This window comes from Stegostoma tigrinum, chromosome 15 (genome assembly GCF_030684315.1).
Source record: "Stegostoma tigrinum isolate sSteTig4 chromosome 15, sSteTig4.hap1, whole genome shotgun sequence".
NCBI lineage: Eukaryota > Metazoa > Chordata > Chondrichthyes > Orectolobiformes > Stegostomatidae > Stegostoma > Stegostoma tigrinum.
Genome location: NC_081368.1, coordinates 40,715,347 through 40,738,914, shown reverse-complemented (window position 1 = coordinate 40,738,914; position 23,568 = coordinate 40,715,347). Strand labels below are relative to the sequence as shown.

At 40.7% G+C, this 23,568-nt stretch overlaps 2 protein-coding genes and 1 long non-coding RNA gene across 9 annotated transcripts in view; 2 read left to right on the top strand and 1 right to left on the bottom strand.

The window, feature by feature from the left end:
- Nucleotides 1–10,325, top strand: part of taf1 (TAF1 RNA polymerase II, TATA box binding protein (TBP)-associated factor) — a 132,263-nt gene extending 121,938 nt beyond the window's left edge. For all 6 annotated transcript variants that reach the window (XM_048544209.2, XM_048544208.2, XM_048544207.2 and 3 more), the window contains exons 40-41: nucleotides 5–182; nucleotides 8,459–10,325. In XM_048544209.2, the coding sequence (XP_048400166.1) occupies nucleotides 5–182; nucleotides 8,459–8,681 (401 nt within the window). In that variant the 3' untranslated portion in view covers nucleotides 8,682–10,325. The remainder of the gene's footprint in view (nucleotides 1–4; nucleotides 183–8,458) is intronic.
- A 5,255-nt stretch (nucleotides 10,326–15,580) lies between these two features.
- Nucleotides 15,581–21,584, bottom strand: LOC125459055 (uncharacterized). The gene is made up of 2 exons (XR_007248947.2): nucleotides 20,943–21,584; nucleotides 15,581–15,863 (listed from the first exon to the last, which is right to left on the bottom strand). It is a non-coding gene; the product is annotated as an uncharacterized LOC125459055 (long non-coding RNA).
- Nucleotides 21,219–23,568, top strand: part of LOC125459054 (UDP-N-acetylglucosamine--peptide N-acetylglucosaminyltransferase 110 kDa subunit) — an 81,686-nt gene continuing 79,336 nt past the window's right edge. Inside the window, exon 1 of one of the 2 annotated variants that reach the window (XM_048544978.2) lies at nucleotides 21,219–21,595. In XM_048544978.2, coding sequence (XP_048400935.1) covers nucleotides 21,559–21,595 — 37 coding nt within the window. In that variant the 5' untranslated portion in view covers nucleotides 21,219–21,558. The remainder of the gene's footprint in view (nucleotides 21,596–23,568) is intronic. The other variant, XM_048544979.2, reaches the window with a different exon arrangement.

Genomic DNA, 23,568 nt, shown 5'->3' with positions numbered 1-23,568 from the left:
ATAGCCATTCAGCTCAGTGAGAGCGGGAGTGACTCTGATGTTGAAATGCCTGCCATTCGACCAAAAAGACCTCATCTAATACGTGAGAATACACGCATGGGAATGGAGAATGAGGAGAGCATGATGTCCTATGAAGGAGATGGTGGTGAGACCTCTCAGATGATGGAGGACAGTAATGTAAGGTAAAATTAATTGAGCAGGACGGGTTTATCACTTATTTAAAAAGCATGTTCCTTCGAACCAGCAGGGACCAAGTTTTCAAAGCAGAAAGAAGTGTTAACAGATGTACAAAGGAATGCAGACACTTGATAGTGCTGTTAAAACAATTTGTTACTCTTGCTTTGATGCTGTTACACACAAGTAGTTCCATTCTCTTTGTTTATATGACGATTTACCTATTTTAGTTATTGCCAGTGACCTTGAATATTTGGATGACTTATTTTCTCAATAGTTACGTGGCCTTTCTTTGAACATTTGTTCTGAGTCTAGACTGAATATTTTATCCCTGCCCTACCATCTCTGCACTTGAAACAAATCTGACTTTGCTTCTTCAAACCTGATGCTCACTAGTTCCAGTATAGGCATTAAATAAATCTCTCATCTTTACTGCCCGTGTTAACATGTGAGCAATATGTCTATTAACCTTTCAGGATAAACACGATTGGACACTTTTAATATTCTGTGAAACCTGTGTAAATAGAACATAGAACATAGAACAGTACAGCACAGAACAGGCCCTTCAGCCCACAATGTTGTGCCGACCATTGATCCTCATGTATGCACCCTCAAATTTCTGTGACCATATGCATGTCCAGCAGTCTCTTAAATGACCCCAATGACCTTGCTTCCACAACTGCTGCTGGCAACGCATTCCATGCTCTCACAACTCTCTGCGTAAAGAACCTGCCTCTGACATCCCCTCTATACTTTCCACCAACCAGCTTAAAACTATGACCCCTCGTGCTAGCCATTTCTGCCCTGGGAAATAGTCTCTGGCTATCAACTCTATCCATGCCTCTCATTATCTTGTATACCTCAATTAGGTCACCTCTCCTCCTCCTTTTCTCCAATGAAAAGAGACCGAGCTCAGTCAACCTCTCTTCATAAGATAAGCCCTCCAGTCCAGGCAGCATCCTGGTAAACCTCCTCTGAACCCTCTCCAAAGCATCCACATCTTTCCTATAATAGGGCGCCCAGAACTGGACGCAGTATTCCAAGTGCGGTCTAACCAAAGTTTTATAGAGCTGCAACAAGATCTCACGACTCTTAAAAATGTTATTGTTTACTTCTGGATATTTATTGACAAATATTCTTAGGTTAAATATTCTCTCCTTGGTTTCTACTCCAGGGTCATTTTGAGATTTTTACCAATTGTTCATTTGATTTTTTTTGTTCTGATTTTTAGACATTTTCCTGTACTCATCAACTTGAAAGCATTATTTACCTGTGTTTCAACCATTGTTTGCCTCTATACCTTGAGGATTCTCTTGATTTTAATTATCATAGACTCCACATATGATGTGTCCATCATTTCGCTACTGCATCCCTTTCTAACAATGGTTTACCACCTTTGTCTTTTATGCATCCTTTCTGTTGTTGTCCCTTTTGATTTGTCAATGATTTGTTCTTCTGGTGCACAGTTCCCTTCTTGTGATTATTTTTATCACCCAGCTCCAATGTTTCAGCACTCCCATCTCATTATACTATTTCTCTTTACCTTACTGCCTTTACTTTCTGTTCAATTTCATCATGCTGATATGTTTCTTTCCTTTTGTTCTTTTATTGCCAGTATCTTATTCTGTCATTCACATTAATCTGCATACAGTTTGAGCAAATCAAATCAGGAACAGTACCAGAGAGGACAGATTGCTGTATTTTGTATGAGATGATACTCTGGAACAATCCTTTAAGAAACAATGAGAAAGCATGCTGTTTGAGAATGGATATTGTTTGTACTGAAAAAGACGTAATTGCATTCTAGCAGTATGATACCTTTTAGGGAAAGATCACCATAATAGAGTATGAAAGGAACTGGCCCTATAAATGACTCATACATTAGTGGGTAACTGGAAGTGGTGGAGGAGGGTACAATTACAACATTTAAAAGGCATCTGGATGGGTATATGAATAGGAAGAATTTAGAGGGATATGGGACAGGGTCAGATTAGGATGTCTGGTCGGCACAGACAAATTGGACCGATGGGTCTGTTTCCATGCTGTATGACTCTGTCAGTCTACCTGTCCGTAAACTGTAGACTCTGGAACACTTCCTATAGATTGTAGGTTTGCTAATGTGAGGAGGGAGAGAGAAAACAGAATTATCAACTGGTTAGTCTGACATCGGTAGTGGAAAAAGTGCTAGTGTTCATTATAACAGATGTAATACCAAAACACTTGAAAGTGACAGGATTCGATAGAGTCAAAATGGATTTGCAAAAGAGAAACCATGCTTGACAAATCTAGTGGAATTTTTCAAGTAGAGTTGACAATGAGACCCAGTGGATGTGCTGTATTTCAACTTTCACTCTGAGTAAAGAACCTGCCTCTGACATCTGTCTTAAATCTATCACCCTCAATTTGTAGCTATGCCCCCTCGTACAAGCTGACGTCATCATCCTTGGAAAAAGACTCTCACTGTCCACCCTATCTAATCCTCTGATCATCTTGTATGTCTCTACTAAACCCCTCTTAGCCTCCTTCTCTCCAATGAGAACAGACCCAAGTCCCTCAGCCTTTCTTCATAGGGCCTTTGCTCCAGACCAGGCAACATCCTGGTAAATTTCCTCTGCACCTTTTCTAATGTTTCCATGTCCTTCCTGTAATGGGGTGACCAGAACTGCACGCAATATTCCAAATGAGGTCGCACTAGCATTTTGTACAGTTGTAGCATGACATCACGGCCCCGGAACTCAGTCCCTCTACCAATAAAACCTAACACACCGTAAGCCTTCTTAACAGCACTATCAACCTGGGTGGCAACTTTCAGGGATCTATGTACATGGACACCAAGATCCCTCTGCACATTCACACTACCAGGAATCTTGCCATTGGCCCAGTATTCTGCCTTCCTATTATTCTTCCCGAAGTGAATCACCTCACACTTATCCGCATTGAACTCCATTTGCCTGCTTTCAGCCCAATTCTGCAGTTTATTCAGGTTAGCAGAATAGGAAAGCCATAACAAGAAAATAATTATTTATTGTAATCAAACCGCTTCTAACCAATGGCAGAAAATGGACAAGCTGAATTGCTAATGTATAACTGTAACTTAAACTCCTACCCCTTTCCTGAAATTCCATACATGTGCACAACAACACACAAAGAGGCAACAACATAAATAGGCAAGAACAAATATTATGGAAGGGGCAAAGTGTCAGGGAAGCACAGTTCTGGCTTAAGTCTTGATCGTAGTTTTCCATAAGTTGTTTTCTTTTAGCTTCCTTTTGACTCCTTCCAATTCTTTGCTGATGATGTAAATTTGTTGATATGCTGATTCTCAGTCTTTCCTTTACTGGTTGAGGATTTGCCTTTCACTGCCTCTGACGGTGTCTTTCATCTTCAACGAATTTTGCAGATAGAGCAGTTTACAGGAAAATGGTGAGAAGAACAGCTACCAGATTTTCTGTTTTTTCTCCATACAGGATGAAAAGTGATGTGGATGCTTTCTGTTTCTGTTTGTAGGCAAGAGGCTTCTCCTCTACTGTCTAAACTAAAACTGAAATCACATGGTTATGATATAATAAAGAAGTCTGTTTCGCCCATTCACACATCTCCCATCAGATTCTGTCCTTTATTCCCCACCTTGTAAACTGCTTCTTCCTTGATTTTCCCCCCCTTTCCCAAGTCTGTCTCCCTGCAGTTTTTGATCTCTAGAATTTCTTCATATCCTGAGTGTATAACAGGAGGCTGAACAGTGGCAGTCATCTCCCTGATCCTGTTAACAGTAAATAGTAGTAGTAAATTTACAGATGACACGAAAATTAGTGGTATAGTGAACAGTGAACAATGTGATCTAACATTACAAAGAGCTCTTGATCAGTTGGGCCAATAGGCTGAAGATGGCAGACAGAGTTTAATCTGAATAAATGCACTGCATTTTGGTAAAGCAAACAACAGGATGACTTCTGCAGTTAAAAGTAGGGCCTTGGGTGGTGTTGTAGATGAGAGAGGCCGAGGGGTTCAGGTACAAAATTCTTTGAAATTTGCATTGCACCTAAATAGGGTGGTTAAGAAGGTATTTAACACGGTTGCCTTCGTTGCTTTTTTTGAGTACTATGTGCAGTTCTAGTCTCTATTGTAGGAAGGCTATCATTAAGGGAAGTGTGTTAGAAGAGATTTACCAGGATGTTTCCAGGAATAGAGGGTTTGACTTATAAGGAGAGACTAAAACTTTTCTCCAGTGGAATGTGGGAGGTGGAGGGGTGACCTTAAAGAAGTTTATAAAGGTAGATAAAGGTAAATTGCAAGATAACAATGTGTGTAGCTGGATGAACACAGCAGGCCAAGCAGCATCTCAGGAGCACAAAAGCTGACGTTTTGGGCCTAGACCCTTCATTAGAGAGAGGGATGGGGAGAGGGTTCTGAAATAAATAGGGAGAGAGGGGGAGGCGGACCGAAGATGAATAGAGGAGAAGATAGGTGGAGAGGAGAGTATAGGTGGGTAAGGCTGGGATAGGTCAGTCGGGGGAGGACGGACAGGTCAAGGAGGTGGGATGAGGCTGGTAGGTGGGAAATGGAGGTGCGGCTTGAGGTGGGAGGAGGGGATAGGTGAGAGGAAGAACAGGTTAGGGAAGCGGGGACGAGCTGGGCTGGTTTAATGACGCAGTGGGGAGAGGGGACGAGCTGGGCTGGTTTTGGGATGCAGTGGGGGAGGGGGAGATTTTGAAGCTTGTGAAGTCCACATTGATACCATTGGGCTGCAGGGTTCCCAAGCGGAATATGAGTTGCTGTTGCTACAACCTTCGGGTGGTATCACTGTGGCACTGCAGGAGGCCCATGATGGACATGTCGTCTAAAGAATGGGAGGGGGAGTTAAAATGGTTCGCAACTGGGAGGTGCAGTTGTTTATTGCGAACCGAGCGGAGGTGTTCTGAAAAGCAGTCCCCAAGCCTCCACTTGGTTTCCGCAATGTAGAGGAAGCCACACTGGGTACAGTGGGTATTGCATCACTAAACCAGCTCAGCTCGTCCCCGCCTCCCTAACCTGTTCTTCCTCTCACCTATTCCCTCCTCCCACCTCGTCGCACCTCCAGTTCCCACCTACCAGCCTCATCCCGCCTCCTTGACCTGTCTGTCCTCCCCTGACTGACCTATCTGCGCCCCACCTATACTCTCCTCTCCACCTATCTTCTCCTCTATCCATCTTCGGTCCGCCTCCCCCTCTCTCCCTATCTATTTCAGAACCCTCTCCCCATCCCCCTCTCTGATGAAGGGTCTAGGCCCAAAACGTCAGCTTTTGTGCTTCTGAGATGCTGCTTGGCCTGCTGTGTTCATCCAGCTACACATTTTGTTATCTTGGACTCTCCAGCATCTGCAGTTCCCATTATCTCTAAAGTAAATTGCAGGTGTTTTTTCCCCAGGCTAGGAGATTTCAAGACAATGGGGCACATTTTTAGGATGATAGGAGAAATATTTGAAAAAGACAAGGGCAGTTTTTTGTTTGCAGAGAATGATTCATGTGTGGGATGGACTTGCAGGGAAAGTGGTGGATATAAATAATTGAGTTTTAAAAGCCATGAATAAGAAATGTTTGGAGGGATATGAGCCAAGTGCAGGCAGGTGGGATTAGTTTAGATTGGGATTGTGGTTGACATGGACTGGTTGGACCGAAGGGTCTGTTCTGTGTTGTACTCTATAAGTTGTTACTATGCTTAACATTCTTTCGCCTTTCTTGATTGTAAAAGCAATCAGAAAACTTGTCTCTGGCCAAAACTGCCCTGAACAACTGCCCTGTGTTAATGTGCCTACCCTTCACCCCTTGGCTTGAATAAGGCAGGGTTGTGTAAACAACTCTCAACATGTTCCAGTACCTCTTTTTTCACTTACATTTCATTTAAGGAAATCAGGTTAACAATCCTTTATTTCATGCATGTGCAATGCACCACAAAATGTAGAACCAACTCTTGAGTTAAAATCTCCAAGCTTTATATACGTCATTACAAAATACATACTATATTTCCTGAAGAAGCGTCCCAACAGAAACATCAACTTTCCTGCTCCTCAGATGCTGCCTGGCCTGCTGTGTTCCTCCAGCTCCACACTTTGTTATCTCTGACTCCAGCATCTGCAGTTCTTGCTGTCTGAGTGATATTATATTTTCTGTTGTTATTTCTAATTTTCACAGGTATTGTTTGTATTTCACCCAAGGCTAGATTTATATTACTGATAGCGCACCTCCTGTACTCCTGGTCTGTCTCTGCACATCTGTGAATCCCAATTGCACTTACAATAGGACTTAAAACTTTAAAACAACTAACTGAAACTGATCCAAGCCCTTTCAAATGAGTTTACCATTGTTCTGGTTGATATTATCATGAAGGATTCTCCTCTCAACCACCCCTTGCCTGAAGCATGGCAATCCACTGGTTTAACTACGACCAGTCACCTCTTTTGAATTAGAGAGCAGTCATATGGCCCCAAATACTACTTGACTTTATCATCGTCAAGGATACATTAAATGCTCAAAGAAATGCCTGTTATTTCTTTAAGAAATAACAAAAATAATGATGTAGCCACGAATCTATGGTTATGATTTCTAGCAAACAAATTCAAGCAGTTTGCTTAAGCAAAGTTACTTGCAATAAATAACTTTCTTTTTAAGAAGCACAGTGTCCTTATCAATCCTCTGATGAAGGATCTAGGCCCGAAACGTCAACTTTTGTGCCCCTGAGATGCTGCTTGGCCTGCTGTGTTCATCCAGCCTCACAATTTGTTGTCCTTATCAATAGTGCTTTTGTAAAAAGTCCATGTATTTCTTCTTCACTGTGAAATGAACCATTGCCCACAATGCTTTAGACATGATGCCTCAAAAAAGCATCTTCGTATCATTCTACCCTTGGAGAAATGAGATTGCACAATTTTCAATGTTAAAAAAAAATCTTTTGCACTTAACTCGCATTCACTCTTAAATATAAGCACACAGTTATGCCCACTATCATCTTTGGTACTCATAATTCAAAGCAAAGTTAAATTTTAGATAAAGCTACAGCAATTATGTTTTTTTTCCTCCTGCAGTCTAGAATTCTTTTTCATTGAAAGAGCTATAATAGTAAGCTCCATTGAAATAGTCTAGCTTTCTTATTTTTGAAATTTTCCACAATGGTTAAAAGGCCCTAATCAATGTATACCAGTGTTGCCCCATGACTTTGAATATATACTTCAAAAGTACCAATACCAATCATCAGAATTTATCTACCACTAGAGTGAATCTTTCGGTTTCAATTTGGTTGTTTAGAAAAGTATTCCACTCACTTCTTTGCTCCTGACCCATCATCTTCTCAGGTCACGAGCGTCAAGGGCTGCCTTTAAGTATGTAGTGAAATTTGAAGCAGTTAATGCTGGTTCATTTGGCAAACTCTCATTTCTTTCACCGGACTGTGTGCTTTTCTGATAAATGTCAGTTTTCAACGTAATTTGTTGTTAGGGATGCAGTGAACTAAGACAACATCGAATAAAGTCCACTGGTGGTGATGTGTCATCGTAGTCTGATTGAAACTGACTAACTTGTTAAGGAGTAGCGAATACACCACTGCTCTGAATCATTTTCTGCTGTCCAACCCATTTTAATGCAAGTTAAATTGATGTGACCACACAGTGAGAATGGGGAGGCTAAGGTGAATTAAATACCATTTTGAAGGCTCTGAAATTTGCCTATAGTCAGCAAGTGAGAATGGAAGTTTTTTTGCCTACCTCCTCCTCTCAGTTCCTTGCCATTTGTCTCTGGCTCCCTGACCTTGCTGCCCAGCCCATGACTGGAACAAACTCAAAGCAGCAAAATGCAAACTGGGTGCAGCCAATTTCATGATCAGCTAGACTTTTTCTGCAGGGCAGACCAGGGAGTTAATGGTTCTATCAGATCGTCCGTTGTAAGAGTTCTTGAAAGTCACCATCTTGGTCTTGGAACTGCAGATATAATTTTTAATAAATACTGATCATTGGTATTGAATAGGAAAGTTCCAAGGATAGGAATTTTGGGGTATATCAAAGGTAATCATTAAGGCACTGGACTAATGACTATTGCTTAACTGGAATGTGAAGCAGATTATTGAACTTGAAAGCAAATTTATTTTATAAATTACTCATAAAGCTCCTATCAAGATGAAACATAAAGTGCAAATATTCTGTGGTTTATTTGAGACTGGTGTCAGTCTGGATCTTTCATGATTCAGCTAAATCATATCTCATCAAACAGTAACGCAATATTTTTCTCTCTCTCTTTCTCCGTCCCATCCACCACCAAGCTATGAGAGCTATGAAGAAACTGAGCTCAAATCAAATACTCGTGATACCACCTTTAGCAGTGGAGGATGTGACTATGAGCTGTCTGAGGAAGAAGATGATGAGGAACAAAGGCATGGACCATGTGTTCTTAATGAGGTACACCTGAGTGAGGATGAGGAAGACAGTGAGGAATTCCACTCCATTGAGGGGGACACTGATATAGACTCAGACATAGAAACCTGAACACATTGTGGTACAGTACAGAATGGGATGTGCAGATGACCATAACAATCTTTTATGGTTGGAAAGAGTGAGATGAATGACTTCGGTGTAGATAATCGCCACGATGAAGGTAGATTTCATTGACCAATGTACCATTGTGACATCACATTGGATTATCTAAGCAAAACATATATTTTTTGCTCTTTTGCCTCAATACACTTGAATTACATAGATGGTTAATATGCTTGTACAGAAATAGAGTCACTGCAAAGCCCAGGAAAAAATTGTGCTTCATACCAAAATACATCCTGTATTGATGCTCTGTATAATCCTGTTCCTGGAAGGCCGACAAGGAATGTGTGTAAGTGGGAGTTTGATTTTTTTTTCTGTTTGTAAAGCACATTCACTACCAGTGTTGGTGCATCATAAACTTTAATGTCACTGTTGTAAAAACTGCCGTGAACAGATTCAAAACAAATATTAATTGTTACTTGTCCAGGGAAAGAAAACATATTTTTGAAGAGGCAGAGATGTCAAATAGAGGTCCTGATATTCTTTTTAACTTTAATGCCTCGAGGTTTCCACATGATCACAGCTTTTTTCAAAGTGCTGTAGCAATTCAGATGATCTGGCTTTTAAAAATAAATTGTCATAAAGTCCTGCTTAACACTGTGACAACAGTACAGACCTTTGCCAAATTTCAGCCTGAATATTGCTGAACCAGTAGATGAATTATCATTCCCATCAGATGGGAATGATAAATATTTATTTACCCAATTTTATGTGAAATTGGTGATATGTTCAGCATGAAAACTGAAAAAACAACTAGAGAAAATCTCCTGCTCCCAGATTCACATCGTGGAAGATGCAAGAAATAAAAACCTTAGACCAGAAGTAATTTAAAGAAATTACTGTACACTTTGGTAATCTATCACCATAAACAATGAAACATCTTGACTGGTGATTTCTATTTGCACTGGTTTTGGATAGACAGCTCTCTATTGAACTTTGACTTTTGTTATTTGTCTTCTGAAAATGTGTTGATTGTTTTTTTAAAGTGTGACCTTAACTTGATTTGTTTCTGTATCATGACAGCACCCCAATGGTTTGGTGAGCAAGGGCACTATCTTGTTTCGTGTTCCTGCTACCTACTAGGTGGGCCCATCTTTTCCAATTTATATATAGCTGATTTCAATATCACGAGATAGGAATTCCCAATCCTAATCACCAGTGAAAACCAATGGGGACCAAGTGTGCAATGACTAGTTGAGGACTGGCTTGAAAATGATAGTGTACAGTCAGATATATTCCTAGCAAGTCTACAGTCTACTTGCATTAGCAAATTACCATTTCGTTGAGGAATGGAATATAGGATGCCCATAAAACTCTACTAGTTGATAAACTTTTGATGGAGGGGAATTTTGGCAAAACAAAATCATGATTAGTGTTTTGATGATTATGGATAAGGAATAGAATTTGATTTTTGTTACATATTGTGATGTGTGTTGCAAATTTATAACATCTTATGCCAGTTGTAAATGATCAATTAAAACAGTTCAGAATGTCAGAATTTTGGAAACCCAAAATTTAAATTGCTGTAAAATTGTTAATGCATTTATCTGTTGTGAAAATTGTTGCAAATCTCAGGTAAAGGTAATATCGATGTAGTGTTTGTGGCTTAGTTTTTATTTGGCTTTTAGAAGCAAATGACACATACTAAATGTCCGCAATGTTTGTACAAATATTTTTTGGGAGTTGATCTTTCTGGTTTCAAAGCTGTTCCTCGAGCATTGTTTTGTGCTGATTTTTGGCTTCTTCAGTTAGTGAATGAAATTTTTTTATTAAAGAACAAAACTTTACACAGAAGATTAAAGAAGAGGAAATGTTAGAAAAGAAAGCAGAGACAAAATGGTATGACACAATAGATTTTAAGATTTCGTTCAAGAAATTCATGAGATCAAGAGCCTGTGTGGTTTAGTGAAGACAAGGCTTATGGCTGCTGAGTGAGAGAGAGAGAGAGAGAGAGAGACTATTAGTGCAACCTTTGGAGAAATCACAGTTCTTCAGCATGCAAACCTTTCAAGTAGGTTGATACAAATGGGTAATGGAGGAATAGAGTTCAAAGGTGATTAAAAGAGTACCTACAAGAAGAACTTTGGGCCGGTTTTGTAAGCAGCCAGAGGTAGAAGAATTGAGAGTTTTAAATTTATGGTGATATACTTCACCAAGGACAGGAGTTGGGACATAGTTCAGGATAGAATAAAAGTTTTAAAAATTCTTTGTCTGAACTGAAGAATCAGCTATGATATATTGAGATTTGGAACCAAGCAAGGGTACATAACAGGGGAAAGGTATTGGAAGAAATAATTTGATGAACTGTGTCAAACACTGCAGGGAAACTGTACCACAGACAAAGACGTTTGAAAACTCTTAACTTCATTTAACAGCACTTCAGTGTTACAGCAGGGAAGAAATCTGATTAGAAGGATTAAAAGACAAAGTTGTGAAAATGGATATTGATTTGATGCAATGACGTATTCGATTACTTTAGTAAAGAAAGTCAAATTTTCCAGAGATTTAAGTTTTTGGGGGGCCTTAACAGTCACTGCTGTATTCTGCAAAGGCAATATTCCTTGCTGGGCTATTCTCAACCTGTTATTTTCTGATGACCTTAGCTTTCTGCCCATCTTTGGGAATTTTCTATTACACTGACCAGACTCTGATCTATTTCTGGATTCCATCCAGCTCTGGATTCTACATCACAGCCTCCAAATGTTTGCTGTTTTTATTCAGTCTGTAATGGGTACATTGGATTTGCTGGTGGGCATCACTATTTTGAATACATCTCTCATCTTTCCTTACTTCTCGTGCAATATATGTATTAACTCATTGTCAACTATCCATACTGCCTCCTTTCATCCAGCAATGCATCCCTTGGAGGATGGCCCTAAATCTGCTCCTGGATTCATTTCCACAACAGAGCTGTTTTAGAACCAGGACATCTGTTAAAGCTGCAGTGTGACTTTACCGTATTTATACACTAACTTCATTGTTCTGGTGATTTCTAGATTTCAACTTTGGACTCTTATCCCATCCCCTCTGTCTTGTTTACTATTTCTGTGTTATTCATTACATATTTAATTATTTTATATCTTGTGATCTAATTATATTCTAATTGTTGACATGCCCTTGCGTGTTCCAGAACAAAAACAAGCCATTTTCCTCCTCAACCTTATTCTTTCCATCAATGAAAACACAGTTGATTGAAATCTTAATTCTATCCATCCATATAAATGAACCTGTATAAAAATGCTAAATAACAATTTATCAGTTATCTAATTTTCTATTGGCTTTTCCTTGCCAGAACTTTGGGGGTATAATTTACTAAATGAACACATTGAGTAAGTTGTTAATAAAAACAGGAGATGCTGGAAAAGCTAAGCAGGTCTAGCAGCATCTGTGAAGAAAAATCAGTGTTAACATTTTGGGTCTGGTGACCCCTCCCTCAGAATGGAGAAGAGGTCATAGGACCCGAAAAGTTAGCTCTGATTTTCCTTCACAGATGCTGCCAGACCTGCTAAACATTTCCAGCAATTCCTGTTTTTGTCCCTGATTTATAGCATCTGCAGTCCTTTCAGTTTTTATTTTGTTAAGATATTAACCTCATTTGGTTTCAGAGGCTTGCTCTGGGTATCAATAACTTGAGACTCCCAAAGTAGTGTTTGTGTACAACATGTTTATTCAGTACTCAAAAAGAAACTTACACTCTGGACTTATTCACACTCCCTCATGTATAAGGTTGCCTGGGCTTGTCTAAGACTCTGAATAGAAGGAATGATCAGTTTTCTCCTTCCATTCTCAAGAGTTAATAAACCTACTTTGGCCTGAGTTATCAGGTTGAGGGCAAAATTTCTTACACCCTGCTCAATGCTTGCTACCCAAATGATAAGCTTAAGTTTCAACTTTGGACTCTTATCCCATCCTTACTAAATGTGTTCATTTAGAAAATTATACCCCCAAAGTTCTGGCAAGGAAAAGCCAATAGAAAATTAGATAACTGATAAATTGTTATTTAGCATTTTTATACAGGTTCATTTATTTGGATGGATAGAATTAAGATTTCAATCAACTGTGTTTTCATTGATGGAAAGAATAAGGTTGAGGAGGAGAATGGCCTGTTTTTGTTCTGGAACACGCAAGGGCATGTCAACAATTAGAATGTATTTAGATCACAAGATATAAAGTAATTAGATATGTAATGAATAACACAAATAGTAAACAAGACAGAGAGGGGATGGGATAAGAGTCCAAAGTTTCATCTCAAAACTCAGTTCTCGTGGTAGGTGAATCAAGGTTTTACATAATCATCATCATCATCTGACAGAGCTAGGTATATAATAAAAGAATTGCAGATGCTGGATATCTGTAGCAAAAACAGTGCTGGAAAAACTCCAAGTCTGGCAGTATCTCAGGAGAGAAGAGAGTTTCAGAGATAGTAGGAACTGCAGATGCTGGAGAATCTGAGATAACAAGGTGTAGAGCTGGATGAACTCAGCAGGTCAAGCAGCATCAGAGGAGCAGGAAAGCTGACATTTCGGGCCGAGACCCACCCCAGTGCTCTCCCCACCTTCAGTGATGGTATTTGTGCCGATTTGGTGTGTGGGGGGAGGAGGCAAAGGGAGAACTGAGAGTGAGTCAACCAGATAGTAGAGAGAGGGAAATAAAGGGAGTCAAAAGAATTACTGATGTTGGAAAATACAGAAATACTGAATGGGTGCCAATGGCAAATATGAATGGCTGAAAATGGTGGCTGTTCTGGGTGCAACCAAGACAGAACAGCACTAGGGGGTGTAAAGGGTGGATAATGAACATGGACGAAGGTATTCTCACTCTGAAATTATTAAACTTGACATTGAGTCCTTAGGGCTTAAGGTACCTCAGCAGAATAAGGTGTGTTCCTGTAGCTTGCATTGAGCTTCTCTAGAGCACTGCAACAGGCTGAGACCAAAATGTTAGTATGGGAACACTGTGCTGTGTTAAACTGACAAAGAGCTGGAAATTTGGGGTCATTTCTGTCTTGTCCATCCCTCGCAAGATTAACAAGACAATAATCTCATCTCTGCCAACTATTTGGTTTCGAGGCACCAGCCCATGAGGCACTTTTGTTACTAATTCATCAATAACTTTAACCTTATCAATATTTATTCGTATCTAAAGCAACATCTTGCAGCTTTTTTATTTTTCAGTTCCTTTAAAAATAGCAGTCATACCACATTCTTCATGTTACAGGCTTGGAAGTAAGATCTGAGTAAGTTCAGTTGAACTTTGATTACCGCAAACAAGCTGTGTGCTCATTGTTACAAGTTGATAGGAATTCCAAATTTATAAGTACAGATTCAGTATGTTGCATTTTCCTTATGCTGCTCTTCTTCAGGCATTTGCTTCTTTGTCAATTATTTGTATTTATGTACATCACCTCCTCCTTCATCAGGAATCATGTAGTTCATAGATGCATTTGAAAAGACTGGAGGGAATCGTTTACAAGGAGTATTCCAGTTTTCCATCCCGTGACAGTGCTTTTGGACATAATTTCTCAACAGCCTATCACTCATTTTAAGACTATACCCCTTGGACATCCTCCACCTGAATAAGTATTTTATCAACTAGTAATCACCAAGCAGATCATCACTTTCATTCTAGAATATAAGACTCAGTTTAGAATGTATCCTCATTATTTAATGCTTTTATCATTGTGTTGTTAAGAAAACTAGCTATGTGAATTTTTAGATGTTTAATATCTTCCATGTTATCCTTAACTTGTTGCATGCCTGTTAGGATTGTTTAATTTTAATCAACCTATTTATGCAATTAATTCAATTTTGATTTTTACTTTTACCCTTTTGATATTAATTTGTGCTCTCCATGATCCACTTGAAAGATTTCTACTCTGAACCACTGGGCCATCGCTAATTTTTCTGCCCATTAATTTGAAAAGACCCCTTCCTATCATATTAAACTTTGCCTTTCTTCAAATATGCTGTAATCTTTGAGTGTGTATTATCCTTTTGAATGGAACTACGTTATGATTATTAAACCACAGTTCTCCTACTGTCATGTCAATTAGTTTTTCCCCTGAAATTCTCCAAAACTGAATTGAAATAAATACATACTGATCAAGCAACAGTCATATATTCATTCTAAAATATTTTCCTCATTACAATCTACGTTATCTTTATTGCTTGAGCATAACTAAATCTTCCAAACTTTATTCTATGGTATGTGTTTGGATCATTAACAATGTACAATTTCCCTACATATTTTCTGAACTCTGTCTTAGAACAACTGTGTATTTCAGTGCTGTTCCAGAATGTTTTATTAAACTGCCATCTTACCTCACTTGCTTCATTTCCAGCTCTCCTAAGAATGTTTTAAGCAATACAGTATTAAGGTTATAAATTGGTTCAACCTTAAGTCACATCCCTGTTATGGATACTATATCATGTCTCTCCATAGATACTGTAATTTCTGACTTACTGTGTTTTGCATTCACATGTGTATAATTCAGTTTTGGCTCTTGAATTACTGGAATCTTCAGCCTTGTGTATTTTTCTGCTGTGTTAAGTTTTATATATCAGTACAATTGATTGCTTCTCTTTCTACTCTGACCCCATTTACATTTAATTAAGTCATGCCTTTCATTTCAAAAGCTTTAATAATCAATCATCCTCTTTAGTTCTAAATCAGGTTACCCCAGATCCTACTGTATTAGATGCTCCTTTTGGCTGTTGTTTCAGGACTTTGATGGAGTTTTAGTTCAAGTGATGACTGTTCCCTGTGTACAACTTTCATTTGCTTCACAGTTTGGTTCAATAGTGCAAGCACTCAATCCTCTACATAGTCAGAAGTCACACAATACCAGGTTATAGTCCAATAGGTTTATTTGAAATCACAAGCTTTCAAAGCGCTGCTTCTTCTTCAGGTGGATCCTTCTACATCATTCGCACTACAGCCACGTATTTTTTCTAATCTTCTCTTCTAACCTTCCAGTCTGTAGTGTGCAGAGAGCAATCCAAAGACTATCATCCATGATGTCAAGGTACTGTATACCACCTTGAATGTTTACCTCTTGCACTGTAAAATTTTGATTCCATGCTGATCATCAAAGTTGACCTTTTTTAAGACTGCTGATTGACAAGATCTTGTCTGAAACATTAAACCATTTTTCTGTCAGATCGTAATTGGCCTGTATTTCTAGAAATGCATTTTTCAGATTTCTGGTATTGGCTAAAATGTCTCTAAATTGTTCATTGACAACAAATGTAAAGAAAGTATGGACTCGGAATGCAGCTTTTATCTGGATATAACCTCTTTAAGTTACATCACAATATTATTTATTTCAATTCCTGTTCTTCTTGGATATTTTATATTGTCACTCCACTGTAGATTCTAGGGTCTAGTGTGTTTGATCTTAAAACACATTCATGGAATGTTGGCATCACTGGACAGCATTTATTGTCCATCTCTAATTGCCCTTGAAAAGGTGGTGGTGAGTTGCTCTCTTGAAATAATATTCAATAACACTGTTAGGGAGGGACAGGCAGGATTTTTTTAAAGCAGCACTGAAGAAATAGTGATGTATCTCCAATTCAGGATGATGGAGTGACTTGAAGGATAACTTGGAGGTTGTGGGCTTTCCATATACTTTATTACCTTTTTGTTTATCTTCATACTTGTATACCTGGGTAGCACCAGTGACAGCAGTGTGGCTGAACAGTTTAGAGAAATAATGATTACACTCATCCTTAGTTATATGCTACTCTCAAATCTGTGTACACATGAAGTTGGTCCCAAACCCCATCATCATCTTAAATAAAACAAAGAACTGCAAATGCTGAAGATCAAAAACAATTACAGAATTTGTTGGAGAAATTCAGCAGGTCTGGCAGCATCTTAGGAGAGAAAGCAGAGTGAACGTTTTAAGCCCAGTGACCCTCCTTTCTGTTTTTGTTTCTCTTTTTTCTCTCTGATTCACCCTGTCTGGCCATCTTGGTATACAGGACAGTTAAATAAAGTTGTATCTGTGATATCTGTTGTCTGTGTCCTTAACCCTGCAAACAATGAAAGTTTGTTGCGTTTCATTGTTAACATAAATGACAGGTTTTTTTGTCCATATGACATTTGGAAAATGCTTATATTGGGATTAGTGCATCCCTTCAAAATTTCAGCACAAACATTTGGCACTGATGCTGAGGTTTCACTCAGAAATCTAATATACAATTTTGCTTCAGCCTGCAACTAATAATACACCGTAGGAGTGGTGCAAAGAAGAATTACTGCTATGCTGAATTCATCTCTGCTTACCTTGAATCTGTCCTCCCGACCCCCCCCCCCCCCAAAAAAAACACCTCATCTTCGGTGTGGTCATCCAGTCCCTATACACTTTTATCCCCCACACAGATGACCTAAAAGTCCTCTGCTTCTTCATCTCCCGCAGGCCCAACTAGTCCCCCTCATGGGCCCAAGCTATGCCTGCTTTTTCATAGGATACATGGAACAGTCCCTTTTCCACTGTTACATTGGCACTATCCCACCCCCTTCCTCTGCTACATAGGTGACTGTATTGTGCTGCCTCATGCTCCCACAAGTAGTTCAGAAAATTTATTCACACCTTTCACCTGAACCTCAAATTTACCTGGTCCATCTTCCCTCTCCATCCTGGACCCCTCTGTCTCCATTTCTGCCTCGAAATTGACATGTATTTCAAGCCCAATGAATCCCATGGCTATCTAGACTACACCACCTCTCACCCACCCTCCTGCAAGAGTGCAAACCCTACTCCCAATTCCTCTGCATCTACTCCCAAGATGGAGTGTTCCACTCCCAAACATCCCAGATGTCTTCCAATTTCAAGGCCCGCAACATCTCCACCCCAGGCCCCCCCACCCCCCGTGATCAAAAATGCCATCAACTGCATCTCTCACATTTCCTGGACTTCTGCCCTCAAAACCCCTCCCCCCTCTCCCAACAAAAATACAGAATTCCCCCTTCTCCTCACCTATCAGCCCACCAACCTCCACATCCAGTGTATCACGTTCCACCACTTCTGCCACCTACAATCTGACTCCACAACCAAAGAGATATTTCCCTCCCCACCCCATCTGCTTTTTGTGAGGATCGCTCACTGCAGCTCACTCGTCTACTCCACATTACCCACTAACCCCACACACCTGGCACCTTTCCCTGCAACTGCAGGAACTCCTGCACCTGCCCTAAACCTCCATTCAAGGCCCAAAACAAACCTTTCATATCAGACAGAGGTTCACCTGTACTTCTGTCAACTTGGTCTAATGTATCCATGGCTCCCGCTGTGGCCTTCTGTACGTCACAGACCATTTCGTAGAGCATCTGCACGCTGTACGTGACAAATGACAACACCTTCCAGTCACCAACCATTTTAACTCCCCTTCCCACTGAAATGTCCATCCTGAACCACCTCCAGTGTCACAATGACACTATCCACAAACTGGAGGAGCAACACCTCATTTCACCTTGGGAGCCTTACAGCCCAATGGCCTAAACACAGAATTCACCAGTTTTAAAATCTCCCCACCCCAGGCTTCAAGCCATGTCTGACCCTCCCTCTCATCCCTGCTGCCTTGACCTGACACAACCTGTCCACCTTCTCTCCCACCTAGCCACCACTCCCTACCTACACTCACCTATCACCATCCCACCTACCTTCCCCAGCCCAATCGTCCTCTCTATCTATTTCCCAGCTCCCTTCCCCCTCCCCATTTCTGAAGAAAACATCAACTTTCCTGCTCCTCTGCTGCCTGGCCTGCTGTGTTCCCTCAACTCCACACTGTGTTATCTCTGACTCCATCATCTGCGGTTCTTGCTATCTCTGTTACTCCTACACTAAACTCTTCGCTGCCGTTCACTGTTGTTTTGTCTGTACCAGCAGGAAAGAGTGAGGGACCATAAGCAAGCACAGCAGTAGGGATAAGTTAAAGAGAGGGTAAATGCTAGTAAACACTGTCCAGACTCCACCTGCAGCTACTCGATTACATACAGAGCTGATCAGTCAGTGTTTAATTTAAAATTCAACATATTTTACTTGTTGACCATACTCAATTTGTGCTGCCCTTGCAGATGCATCAAAATATGTTCCCTCAGAAAATGTCATTATTTGTCATGGATTTCACAAAGTCCAAGTACATAGTTAAATGTCGTGAGCCTGGTTTGGACTTAGCAAATTGAATGCAAGAAGGTTGATTCAGGTTCAAAGAATTGAAGATAGAGTGAAAATAAATCACTGATTTGCTTTGTACTTAATTGATGGGTCAAATGACAGCATTCTCTGAATACTTGGCAGATTTGGGAGTAGTAGGGAGAGAGAGTCAGTGTATGAGAATGATAACCTGTTATCACAGCGTGTAACATGCAATTCCTACATATGTCTGTATCCCATAATGACAGCCTACAAGGCCTCAGTTTTTTTCCTCTCAAACAGACCCATCCAGACCCCTCCTCTGCCTAGCCGAACTAGTTCTTAACCTAAATAACTTTTCCTTCAATTCTTCACACTTTCTCCAAATCCACAGGAGTGTTGCATAGGCCTCAGCTGCTGCTGCCTCTTTGTCGGTTATGTTGAACAGTCCCTCTTCAGTACATACACCGGTACTGTTCCCCAATTCTTCCACTGCTACATCAATGACTGCATCGGTGCTACGTCCTGCACTTGGTGAACTGGAGCAGTTCATTGACTTCGCAAACAACTTCCACCCAGCCCTTAAATTCACTTGGTCCATCTCAGATACCTCCCTCCCATTTCTCAACCTCTCAGTTTCCATTTCTGGCATGTTTACGGACTGACATTGACTATAAATCCACAGACTCTCACAGCTACCTCGACTGCACCATCTCCTATCTGTATCCTGCAAAAACTCCATCCCGTTTGCCCAATTCCTCTGTCTCCATTTTATGTGCTTTGATGAGATGTTCCATTCCCAAGCATCCAGGATGTTGTCTTTTTTCAAGTAATGTTCTTTTCCCCACTCTCATCCAGATAGCCCTCCACCTTGTTGCCTCCATTCGCCGCTCCACAGCTTTAAACCACCACCTCCCAAAACATCATAAAAATAGGGTTTCCCATGTCCTCACTTTCCACCCCAAGAGCCTCTGCATCCAACATATCATGCTGAAACACTTCCGTCAACTCCAATTAGATCCCACCATCCAAAAAATCTTACATTCCTCACCCCTCTCTGCCTTCCGCAAGGACCATTCCCTTTGCCGCTCCTTAGTTCACACCACACTGCTCACTAACCACCCCAAACCCTGCCCCAGTACCTTCACCTATGACTGTAAAAGATGCAACACCTGTAAACACCACCTCCTTCACCTCCAGCCAGAGCCCTAAACAGTCTCTTCCAACCTAGTCTACTGCATCCGGTGCTCCCAATGTCGTCTTCTTTAAATCGATAAGACTAAATGTAGCCTAGGTGACTGTTTCACCGAGCATCTTGACCTAGCCTATAACGGTCAACCTAACCAGCCAGTCACCATCCACTTCAACTGCCCACTCCTGTCCTACTCTGACGTGCTTTCTCTACCTCCTTTGGTGTCACAATTCAGAAAGCAAATCTGAGGAACACCATTTTATCTTCTGCCAGGGCACCTACAACCTAGAGGACTGAACACGGTTCTCTAATTTCAAGTAACCCTCCCACCCATCTCCTGCCACCTCTCTTCCAACCACTAACTGCTTTGAACCCTCCCATTAACAAACTAGGTCACACCTACTACTACTGCCCATCTATCACCACCAGTTGGCTGGACCCACACCCCCACCCCCACCCCACCCACGCCCCCACCACATTTAGTCACGTGTAAGATAAAATAATACCAACATGATTTAAGAAAACTTATTATTTCATTATAAATTATCAGCGATCACAAGAAATTTCGTACCAAAATCACTTATGTTAAGACCCTGCTTTTAACATTATAAGGCAATATAAATATAGGAATTAGTGGGCAAAATAATTTGTCACATCCACTCAAATAACAATCTTTTTTATAACATGCTTCGCATCGCTTCAGGCCTTGACGTTGCATTTATACTCATACGCTGAACAAGAGCGACGAGCGACATACTATAACTGCTTAATTTTAAAATAAAACACTTTTATGTTTCATCACACCCTTTAAGGCCACGTGGCTCTTAGTTAACTATCACTAATTCTTAAGATAGTCACGATCATCGTTCCAGGAACTCACGTGAACATTCTCGACTTTTCCACAGAATGGTTTTTAAGCGCATGCGCTTCCATCCCCACAGCCGCCGCAATGCTGATGCGCAGTGATACCCTATTGTGATTCATTGATGAGTGCAGTACACGTTTTAATGTCTGGTCCTTCCGCGAGAGTCCTATGAATTTGGAAAGCTGTCCGAATTTGAAATATCTAAAGGAATATGCGTAATGACAACTCAATAAAGTTACAAAGCTCTTCCGATAAGACTTGCGAATTATGTCGTTTCTGGAATTGTGATCGGGTTTTTATGAGTAGAGAGACTCTTTGACGCGAAAGTAGTCCCGATTAGAATTCTCATTCCGGGCGCCATCTGCACACCAGAGAGAAGAGAAACTGAGTTGACGGCCGACAAACGCGCGATGTTCATTAGCAGCAGTAAATATTTCTTTTTGTGAAATTTCACACAAACTGTGGTGACGAAGGCAAATTGACGTGAGGTTGCCGCGATCGACTGCGTTAGAATATTCAGGCCTCGGCACTCAGCCATCGATTGACTGGGACAGTGACACAAGCGAAACCCAGTTAAAACCTGCCCCGAAAGAGGAAGCGGCTTGGATTGAGCTGCACCCCGAACGAGAGCATGGCGGCGTCGGTTGGGGGTGTAACAGACAGCACAGGTGAGAAACATAGAAGGGGAGTATCGATGCAGATTCGGCTGGTACCATTTGATTGTTATGAAATGAAACCCGAGATTTGAAGTAGAGTGGAGCAGTTCCGTCAGTACAAATCCGGTTGAATCCCCGGAAGAGAAGGAAACGCGTAGGAAAAGCATGAGGCCGACTTGCATTTTTCCCCCCGCTGTCCTGTGTGGGATGTTACGACCCAGATTACTTAGTTGAGAGTACTGCTATTATTGTGTATGAGAACCGGTCAGATTAGTGTTCCTTTGGATATTGTTTATCACAATGATGCATACACAAAGGTATTCATGCGTAAAGAAACCAAGTCAATGGAGGAAGGAAAAAAACCTGGCTGGTGAGTTTCGGTGAGATCAGTGTCATGAAAGCGTAATTAATCCAGCGCAGAAATCGTAACATGGATCAGTACAACTGGGTATGTTGGCCTATTGGCCTAAGGATTTTTGAAGCGGCCAATCAAGTTTCAATATACTTTGGCACTTTTGAACAGTCTCTTGTTATTTGCTAACTTTTAAGCATAAATGATTTTAATTAAAATTTGACTTACTTTATCAATAAGCATAGAGTCTGTAAAATCACACATCATCCGGATGAAGGGTTTAGGCCCGAAACGTCAGCTTTTGTGCTCCTGAGATGCTGCTTGGCCTGCGGTGTTCATCCAGCGTCATGCTTTGTTATCTTAGTCACTGTGTGTGCTTGGTCCGTATTCTTCCAAACATTTCGTATTCATGTACTGACCCAGGTGGCTTTTAAACACTAACTGTATCTGCATCCATCTACTTCTTCTAAAAGGTCATTCATGCATGAACCAATCTGGGGGAGGGGAAGGGGGAGAAATAGCCCTTCATGTCTTTTATTTTTAACCTTTCTCCTCTCGTCTTAAAAATGTGACCCCCCCCAGTCTTGAAATCCCCTGGCTTAGGGAAAAGACAAGTTGCAATTCACTTCCTCTGTGCCCTCATGATTTTATAAACTTCTGTATGGTTCCCCCCCCCCCTCACCACCTGTGGTAAAATGGTAAAAAGGTAAAAAATCATAGCTTATTCAGCCTCTCCAATAACTTAAACCTCTGTTCCTGGGAATGCACTGGTAAATCTCTTCTGAACCAACTCCAGCTTAATAATATCCTTCCGAGAATGGGGAGACCAGAACTGGCACAGTACTCCAGAAGAGGCCTCACCAACATCCTGTACAATCTCAACATGACATCCCAATACCTATATGTGAAAGGTCTGAGTGATGAAAGCAACCATGCTATATATCTTCCCAATCACTTTATTTATGTGATGCAAACTTCAAAGAATTATGTACCTGAACCCCTAGGTGTCTCTGTTCTGCAATGCTGCTACTTGGCCCTACTTTGAATTGTATAAGCACTGCCCTTGTTTGTTTTAGCAAGATGCAAAGTCTCACATTTATCCCGCTTAAACTCCAGCTGTCATTCTTCATCCCATTGTCCTAAGTGACTAAGAGCTCTTCGTGACTTAGATAGCAAGTGACCACTACAATACCAATCTGGGTGTCATCTGCTAATGTAGTAGGCTGCTTCCTATATTCTCATTTAATCATTAACAAACAGAAGTGGACCAAGCATCAATCCCTACGGAAAAGGGCTGGTCATAGGTCTCCCATCCGTGAAATGTCCCTCTGTCTGATGTTAAACGAATTTTGTATCCAATTGGCAAGCTCACCCTGAATCCCACATTATCTAACTTCACTAATAGCTGAGCATATGGTCAGATAAATAAATGATCGTGGTGTGAGTGCACAAATGGGGTGGAAAAGGGAGAGTTTGCTACCGTCAGCATTATTCAGCTGTACACAGGGTTAAATGGGATTAGTATCTATTGGTAAATGTAATTCAGCATCATGGGGCTCAGTGGGTAAACACTTTACCTCACTGTACCAGAAACCTGGGTTTGATTTCAGCCTTGGATGACTGAATGTTGAAT